At 52.6% G+C, this 8,245-nt stretch overlaps 1 protein-coding gene across 3 annotated transcripts; it reads right to left on the reverse strand.

The window, feature by feature from the left end:
• Positions 1 to 27: 27 nt before the first annotated feature.
• On the reverse strand, positions 28 to 7,656 carry NRSN2 (neurensin 2). 3 transcript variants are annotated; one of them, XM_031934682.1, is made up of 5 exons: positions 7,635 to 7,656; positions 7,259 to 7,337; positions 5,419 to 5,533; positions 4,948 to 5,164; positions 28 to 1,674 (listed from the first exon to the last, which is right to left on the reverse strand). In XM_031934682.1, the coding sequence occupies exons 4-5, from the start codon at positions 5,134 to 5,136 to the stop codon at positions 1,249 to 1,251; spliced, it is 615 nt and encodes a 204-aa protein (XP_031790542.1). In that variant the 5' UTR covers positions 5,137 to 5,164; positions 5,419 to 5,533; positions 7,259 to 7,337; positions 7,635 to 7,656; the 3' UTR covers positions 28 to 1,248. The 3 variants fall into 3 exon arrangements, with proteins under 3 accessions (XP_031790542.1, XP_031790543.1, XP_023075978.1); XM_031934683.1 differs by lacking the exon at positions 7,259 to 7,337; XM_023220210.2 differs by lacking the exons at positions 5,419 to 5,533; positions 7,259 to 7,337; positions 7,635 to 7,656 and having other exon boundaries at positions 1,249 to 1,445; positions 1,578 to 1,674; positions 4,948 to 5,136.
• Positions 7,657 to 8,245: the final 589 nt, after the last annotated feature.

Below are 8,245 nucleotides of genomic sequence, written 5' to 3' on the forward strand. Positions count from 1 at the left end.
CCAGGGAGAAAGGAAACAAAGTCAGTATCCATCCCAACTGTTTATTGAAAGGGAAGGTGGGATGGAAGGGGTGCAGGATGAGGAGGGGGCGTGAGGCACAAGGACAGTAGGGTGTGCCCTGGTGGGGGCGGCCTGAGGATCCCCCAGGAGGCCTTCAGGCTGGTGGAGACTGAAGGTAAGTTAGGGAGGGGAGTGGGCGAGAGCCTGGAGTACTGCTCTCCAGCCGCATCGGAGCTCCCTCTAGTGGTACAGAAGAGAGATGACGCCTCCGGCTGGCGAGGGAGGGGCTGGTGCCTCTGAGAGGGCACATTTATTATCAGGGTCACGGCCAAGGCTTGTGGGCTTGGTTTCTAGATAGGTGGACTTTGAGGGGCAAAGACAACCCACTATTCCTGCCCCCTACCCCCGGCTCTTAGAGACCATTTAAATCCATATCCAAAGAATATCCAGAGCCACCTGGGACCATCAGGCCTCTGGCTAGTCTTTCTAGGCCAAACCTGTCCTCCACCCTGAGGACACTCAGGGAACCAGGAAGGTGTGGGGCTGGCTCTGCCCCACCTGTAGCACAAGAGCTGGCCCAGGAAGAGGCTGAAGATGTGTTTCTAGTTCCTGCATGCTGCTTTGTTGTGTGACCTTGGACACTGTCACCTCCAGCCTCCTTCACCCACCTCACCTATCAACTGGGGCTAGTAATTGCCTATGGTGGGTGGGCTGGGGGGCTCTGATGCCAAAATGCAGGTAGAAGACACACTGTGAGAGGCATACATCTTCATACATCCTGCAGGGAACGTCCAAGTGAGCATCTGGGACCCATTCGAGCTGAATGACCCCCACCCCTTCATCTGTGTCTTTGGAGGGCAGTGCGTGTCCTCAGCCTGGCAAGAAGAGGAATCTGATCCAAAGCTCTCATGGCAGAGAGGCAGGAGCTGATGGTTTGTAAGGGCAAGGGGCTTGCCCAAGGTCATGCCGAGGAAGGAGTGGGGATGGGTTGAAGGAGATGTTTTCTGCCCCTAAGGGCCTTGGGAAGAGGGTGTGGGTAGGAAGTTTTGGGAAGACTTGAGGAAGGTTGGCATCTTGGAAGAGCTGGGGCCCCAACCTTGGGGAGGGAGCACTGGGATTTGAGCGCCAGACTTGACCTGGATTTGGGCTCTAAAAGGACCCTGCTAAAAGGGGGAAGTCGGGGAAACACTGAGAAGGGGGAAGGATCCAGGACCCACATCTGGCTCCTCCTTAGACCATGTGGGCAGCTCAGGAGTCCCTCTTGGGCTGGATAGTCTGCACAGAAGATTGCCCAAAGGGGCTGGCGGGTGGCGAGAACCATGGCTGGCCACTGGCATTGCGGAAGATGGGGGACAGCTGCTGCTCTGGCTCATCCCCGAAGACCTCCACGTGGCTGTCGGCTTCGGGGTCCAAGGGCTCTGCCTTGGTGTCCTGGCTCAGCCAGCCTGTCATGGCCCAGAAGAGGCAGATGGCGAGCAGAACCCCAGCCGCCACACAGAGCGCTGTGCCTGCCAGGCGACAGGTGCCCAGGGCCTGGTTGTAGTCGGCTGCCCGCTGATCCAACACCAGGAACTCACCCTCACCGATGCCCTCCAGCTTGGGGGGCACTGCATAGCCGGTGGTCAGAGCCGCCACGCCCAGCAGCAGAAGCAGGGTCCCCGAGGACAGGCTGATCTGGGGAGAAGCAGACAGACCAGGAAGCAGTCAGGGTCAGCCAGGGGCCTCTGACCAAGGGATCTCCTTGGATCCTCATCAGACTTAAGGGTAACCACTCTATCCATCCTTAGGAGATTGGAATCACAGAGCACACTGCTGGGGTCTGAGAGGAGGCATAAATTGTCATGTTCTATTTGGAATCCTGAGGCCTCTTAATTTCCTGCCCAGTTCCCACCTAACAGTGGATTTCTCCGGCCAACCCTGCATTTCCCTCCATCCCAATTCATCTCCTTGTCTTTTCTACCTTCCCTGTCTCTACTGGGTTAACTCCTATGCACCATTAGATCTCATCTCAAACCTCACCTCCTCAGGGAGGAGATCCCTGGACTGAGTTGGGTCCCTTGCTTTACTCTGGGCAAACTCTGTGCCTATTCATTCTTCAATACACTTACCATTGAACACACTTGGACATGTATTTTGGTTGCCATGTAAGTGATGTCTGCCTCTCCCGCAATACTGAGAGCCCCATGAGAGCAGAGACTGTGCCTGTTTGGGCTCACTAGGAGTCTTCTGTGCCTAGCACGTGCTGGTACAGAGCAAAGGCTGAATAAATGTTTGCTGAATGACTAAATAAACCACAGCTAAAAGAGTTCCTCAAGGACAGGGGCCTCGTGTCTTAAATTCTGTGTTCCCAAGAGCCTAGCACAGTGCCTGGCAATAAGAAGATGCTTAAAAATTTTAAATACACACTAACCTTTCCTTGGAAGTCTTCCTTGATCATTTCCTCTCCTGGTGTTCTCTACAGACCTGACCTGAAGTTATGTAAGTTGGTCTCTCTGCACAGGTTGGCACCTTACCTCCTCACTAGAGTGAAGTCCTTTGAAAGCAGAAGGAGGGCCCCTCTGCCTCAGTCTCCCGAGAGTATTTAGCAAAGAGCTATGCCCATAGCAGGGACTCAGCACATTGCCACCTCTGCACCTTGACCCATTGGTGCACCCTGGCCGACTAGTCTCCTTGGCTGTTACAGACATCAATTCTTCACATTTTTTTGCTGCCCTGGCAAGGTACTCCAGTCTACCATTGGGAAACCACAGTAAGATTTAAGTGAGATGAATCTCACTTCTTACCAGTCAGCATAGTCCATCTCTTAACCTAATAATTAGTTCAAGGCTGGCAAGTGACCCAATGAGAGCCAATGCAATGCTTGTCGGGACTTCTGGAAATGAAAAGCATTGCTTCTTATAAATGGCGTTTTAAATTTCTGGCTATCCTGAATCTTTTACCTCTCCATATAAACTATAGAGTCAGTTTGTTGATGTCCACAAAATAACTTGCTGGGGTTTTGATTGGCATTGCATTGAATCAAAGATCAGGTTGGGAAGAAATAACATCTTGACAATATTGACTATTCCAATCCACGGACATGAACTATTTCTCCATTTATTTAGTTATTTGATATCTTTTGAGTTTTGTAGTTCTTTTCATATTGCAGATATTTTGTTAGATTTACACCTAAGTATTTCTCTCTTTTTTGGTGCTAAGGTAAATGGTAATATGTTTTTAATATCTTGCTATTTTGCTTTCTCTCTTCCTTTTCTCTCTCTCTCTTTTTTTTTTTCCTTAACAGAGTCTCACTCTGTTGCCCAGGCTGGAGTACAGTGGCACAATCATGGCTCACTGCAGCCTCTACCTCCTGGGCACAAGCGATCCTCCTGGCTCAGCCTCTTGAGTAGTTGGCATCACAGGCCCACGCCACTACATCTAGCTAATTTTTTATTTTTAGTAGAGATGAAGTCTCACTATGTTGCCCAGGCTGATCTTGAATTCCTGGGTTAAAGCAATCCTCCTGCCTCAGCCTCTCAAAGTGCTGGGATTATAGGTGTGAGCTAGTACTCCTGGCCATTTTTCTTTTTCTTTTTTGAGACAGAATTTCACTCTTGTTGCACAGGCTGGAGTGCAATGACACAATCTCTGCTCACTGCAACCGCTGTCTCCTGGGTTCTAGTGATTCTCCTGCCTCAGCCTCCAGAGTAGCTGGGATTACAGGCGCCCATCACCACATCCAGCTAATTTTTGTATTTCTAGTAGAGATGAGGTTTCACCATGTTGGCTAGGCTGGTCTCAAACTCCTGACCTCAGGTGATCCACCCACCTTGGCCTCCCAAAGTGATGGGATTATAGGCTATTTTCTTTTCTGAAGGAAATACCACAGGACATGCTGATTTCCCTTAGATGGTGTGGAGTGAAGATCTGAGGGTCCACACAGTAGTGGCCATTTGGGGAACATGGGAGAGTCTGAAGCTAACAGGCTACCAGGGTGGGGGCACCATGAGGAGGCTGAAGACCAAGAAAACTTGCAAAGTCCGTGGTGTAAAAGGTTGAACTACTGGATCAAACTTTGCCTGAAAGTATGCAACCTTGGGTGTCTTCTAAAAAATGAGCAACATTTTCCCTTCTTTTTTTTTTTTTTGAGACAGAGTCTTGCTCTGTCACCCAGTTGGATTGCAATGGTGTGATCTGGCTCACTGCAACCTCTGCCTCCTGGGTTCAAGTGATTCTCCTGCCTCAGCTTCCAAAGTAACTGGGATTACAGGCGCCTGCCACCACGCCCAGCTCATTTTTTTTTCTTTTTTTTTTTTTTTTGGTGGGAGTTTTGCTGTTTCGCCCAGGCTGGAGTGCAATGGCTAGATCTCAGCTCACTGCAACTTCTGCCATCTGGTTTCAAGCGATTCTCCTGCCTCAGCCTCCCGAGTAGCTGGGATTGCAGGCACCTGCCACCACGCCCGGCTAATTTTTGTATTTTTAGTAGAGACGGGGTTTCACCATGTTGGCCAGGCTGGTCTCAAACTCGTGACCTCGAGATCCGCCAGCCTCAGCCTCCCAAAGTGCTGGGACTACAGGTGTGAGCTACTGCACCCAGCTAATTTTTGTATTTTTAGTAGAGACAGGGTTTTGCTATGTTGACAGGGCTGCTGTTGAACTCTAGACCTCAGGTGATCTGCTCACCTCAGCCTCCCAAAGTACTGAGATTACAGGCATAAGCCACTGCACCTATAATTATTTACATACAATAAATATGTAAATAATTATGTAAATAATTTGCATGTAAATACAAATACAATGAAGGCTCCCTTCATTATTTAAACCCATTTGAATTGGATTTTCTGTTGCTTGAATGTGCAAGACTCCTAACTACTAGGCTATCTCTTCTTTTTTCCTCTGGGCCTCAAATTCAGACTCATTTCCTCCATCAAGGCAGAGGAATCACAGGAGTTGCTCATCTGGCCTTACCTTCCAACACAGTGAGGGCCAGGGCCGGCGGGAGCACAGGACCGGAGGTCCCTCAGGGTCATCGCTGAGAGCAGTGCCTGCACAGTCCTCATAGAAGAGGTGCAGGTAGGAGCGGACTCCATACCACTTGCCATCCTCCACATTGGGGCCGCGGCTGCAGCTGCAGGAACGATTGCAGCTCGGCATCATGGATCCTTGTGGAGCAGGTAAGGTGCAGCTGACGGAGGGAGGGATTAGTGGGAGCTGCTCATGGTAACCTTCATAAGCCCCCCACAAATCTTTATGCCCCACTCGCTTCTCCTCCCACTTGAGACACCCTACACTCATAGCACAGTCTGGCCTTTTGGAATCCCAGCCTGTCCTTCCCGAAGCACAACGCGAATGAGCCGATGCACTGAAGGGCTTAGCCCAGTGCCTGGCAACTGGAGGTGTCAATAAATGTGCATGTTTACCCTGGAGGCCACCAAGTACCTGGGACTGTGGGCTCTGGAGCCTAACCACTTGGACTGGAGTCGTGGACACACTGCTTCCTGGATGTGTGACCTTAGACAAGTGCTTCCACCTTTCTGAGTCTCAGTTTCCTCATCTGTAAAACAGACCTAATAATCATACTTGTTTCATACAGTTATTGTGTCTGATGCTGAGAAATGGTAGCTGTTGTGATTAGTACTATCCTTTTTTTGTTATTACTTCCATCTTGAACTTTTTAGGCTCCGCGTCTGGAGTGAGAGCACCTCATCCTCCACTCTCCTTCAGACCGCCTCCTGGGGGGTAGTTGTCATGGCTGACACTTCGGCTGGAGTTCCCAAGATGCAAGGCTATAAAATGTCCTCCTCAGGACTGCCCCCGAAAGCCTCCAGATTCCAGTGAATTTTGACTCCATAGGAAGTGAAAGTCCAGGGACCCTCAGGATTAGAGGCTCTTAGCCTTAAGGGCTGTTAGATTTCCAGAGAAATCTATCAAATAACCCCCCCTCCCTTTTTTTTTTCCACAAAAGTGGACACAGATCTTGGGAATGGAAGGTACTTGTGTATCCATATACAGGTTTGGCCCAAACCAAAGCCAGGAGGTGCGGGGGAGGACTGGTTCTACCCCAGTCTCCATGATGGCCCTCAGCCTTAATTAGCAGCATCCTACAAAATGAAACAATGTGCTTGTTCCAAAGGGTAAGATAAAGGTCCTGACAGTCCCTCTCACTTCCAATCAGATGTGGTCCTCAAATCCCTGCATAGAGAAACTCACCGAAACAGCTCAGAGAAACACACAGACACATGCTCACAAAGCACACAGAGACAAAACCAGATAGGTACGACATACACACACACACACACACACACATATACACATACACGGCATACAAGATTGCTGTCAAGAAAGCCTGTCCATAAATAGTGGCTTTACACCCTTCGCACTTACAATTCAGGGAAAAGAAGAGCGGGGAAGAAAAGGAGGAAAAACAACAACAACAACAACAACAACAACAACAACCATGACAGAGAAAGGGAAAAGGCAGACACTAAAAGCGACAGACCCTCGGAGGAGGGCGAGAGGTCTGGAGAGGAGGGCTCACCAGAGGAGGTGGGTGGGGCGGGCTGTGAGGAGGGGTGCGGCCAGCGCTGTACCCAGTCCTGAGGCGCTGGGGAGGTCCGGGTGGGGAGAATAAATGGAGCCTGGGGGACGGTAGGAGCCTCAGTGCGGAGACCATTATTAAAGACCGCAGGTGAGGAGGTGTGGAGGGGGCTTCGGGACTGTTGGCCTGGGTCGACTCCTCCCCTCCAATTCACCGCTTCCCCTACTCCAAATAGATGTAATCACTCAGTCCTGCTGGTCCTGGAGAAGGAAGGTGACCTTGACGGTGCCTCCCCCTCGGCCTGGCCCCTCCCCCTCGCGTTTTAGTGTTGCAGGGAGTAGGTCTAGCTGGCGGGGGGCGGGGCGCAGGTAACCGGGACGAGGGTTGCCATGGGAACCGCTAGGGAGGTGTCCCTAGCCGGGAGCCAGGAGGAGCTTGGTGGGAAGGGAGCTGGAAGAGGAGGGGGCTGCGTTGTCCGACAAGGGGAGACGGCGGCGGAGGGAGGAGGCGAGGGGTGGGAGGCATAGGCAAAGGTGACAGGAGCCAGGGGCCGAAGATGGATGGAATCTGTTGCCTCTGCACGGCCTCATTTCATTCAGTTCTCCTTCCCAGAGCCTCAGACTCGCCCACTACAGCGTCCAGCGCTGCCCAGGCGGGGGAGAAGGGCGTCCTCCCGAAGGGGGAAGAGTGGGGGGTGTTGGTCGGGGAAATCAGGCCATTTCCCCCCTTCCCCTTCTCCACCTGCACCCGCACCACTCTTTCTGACAGGACCATCGATCCCCTGGTCCACCCTAACTGCGTCCTTTTCCCTAGAGAGAAACTGAGGCAGAGACGGGTAGGAATGGGTTTTTGGTTTGAAGTGTTGGTGGGGGTGGGGGGTGTCCTTTGAAGTCTCTGCCCAGCCTATCAACCCTGAGGTGTCGAGGGGCGATGGAGCTGTTGCTATCTCTGCCCCCTACTACTTCCCTGGGACCCCCACCTCCCAAACCCGAGGCTCAGGCGCAGCGGTCCTGTCCCAGGCGGGACACAGCCTGGGCTGAGGATGCAGGCAGAGCGCGGGGATTCTCCAGGGGATGGGGCTGGGGTCTGGCCCCGCGTAGAGCAGGGCTAAGCTCACCTCTCTGCCTGCAGTCTCCGCCGAGCAAGCGGGAGCCGGAGTGGGAGCCTAGCAAAAGCGGGTTCGGTTCGCGCCTGCGCCGCAGTTCGGGGCGGGGGTGACATGGGGGCGGGGGAGGGGGGCGCCGGCCAGTCTCAGGGACTGGTTGGTTCTGCAGATAGCGGACCGCTGCAGCTCCCCCAGGTCCTGTCCCCTTCCAGAGTTCCCTTCTCGCTCTGACACCCCAGGTCCCTCACAGAGACCCCTCGGACTCCCTGGGTCCCAACCCCTCATGCAGTCCCTCAAACTCCTTACCGAAGCTCCCATCACTCCCGCAGTTCCCCACGCCTCTCATGGAAGACCCATCCCCTCACTGAGCCTTCATCTCCTCGCTGTACCGTCAGTCCCTTCTCTAGGTCTCCATCCCCCTTATGGAGCCCCCACCCCAGTATATAAACCGGCATCTCCTGGCTGAGCCCCCACCCTCTTCACAGGTTCCCATCTCTCTCTGGGCTCCTACCAGGAAGTCCCCTCCCACTTGCCTTGGGAGCCCCTAACCTCTCTGAAGTCCTCACTTCTCACTCAGTCCCCATCCTCTTTTCTTCCTCTTTTCCTTTTTGAGTCCCTACCCC

The sequence above is a fragment of the Piliocolobus tephrosceles genome, chromosome 20 (genome assembly GCF_002776525.5).
Source record: "Piliocolobus tephrosceles isolate RC106 chromosome 20, ASM277652v3, whole genome shotgun sequence".
Classification (NCBI taxonomy): domain Eukaryota; kingdom Metazoa; phylum Chordata; class Mammalia; order Primates; family Cercopithecidae; genus Piliocolobus; species Piliocolobus tephrosceles.

What these genes read in the sequence shown, in the direction of transcription:
- NRSN2 (XM_031934683.1), bottom strand. Translation starts at nt 5,136, where the DNA reads ATGATGCCGAGCTGCAATCGTTCCTGCAGCTGCAGCCGCGGCCCCAAT. An exon ending in GGCCCTCACTGTGTTGGAAG is followed by an intron (nt 1,675 to 4,947) that starts GTAAGGCCAGAT and finishes GCTTCTCCCCAG; the next exon opens with ATCAGCCTGTCCTCGGGGAC.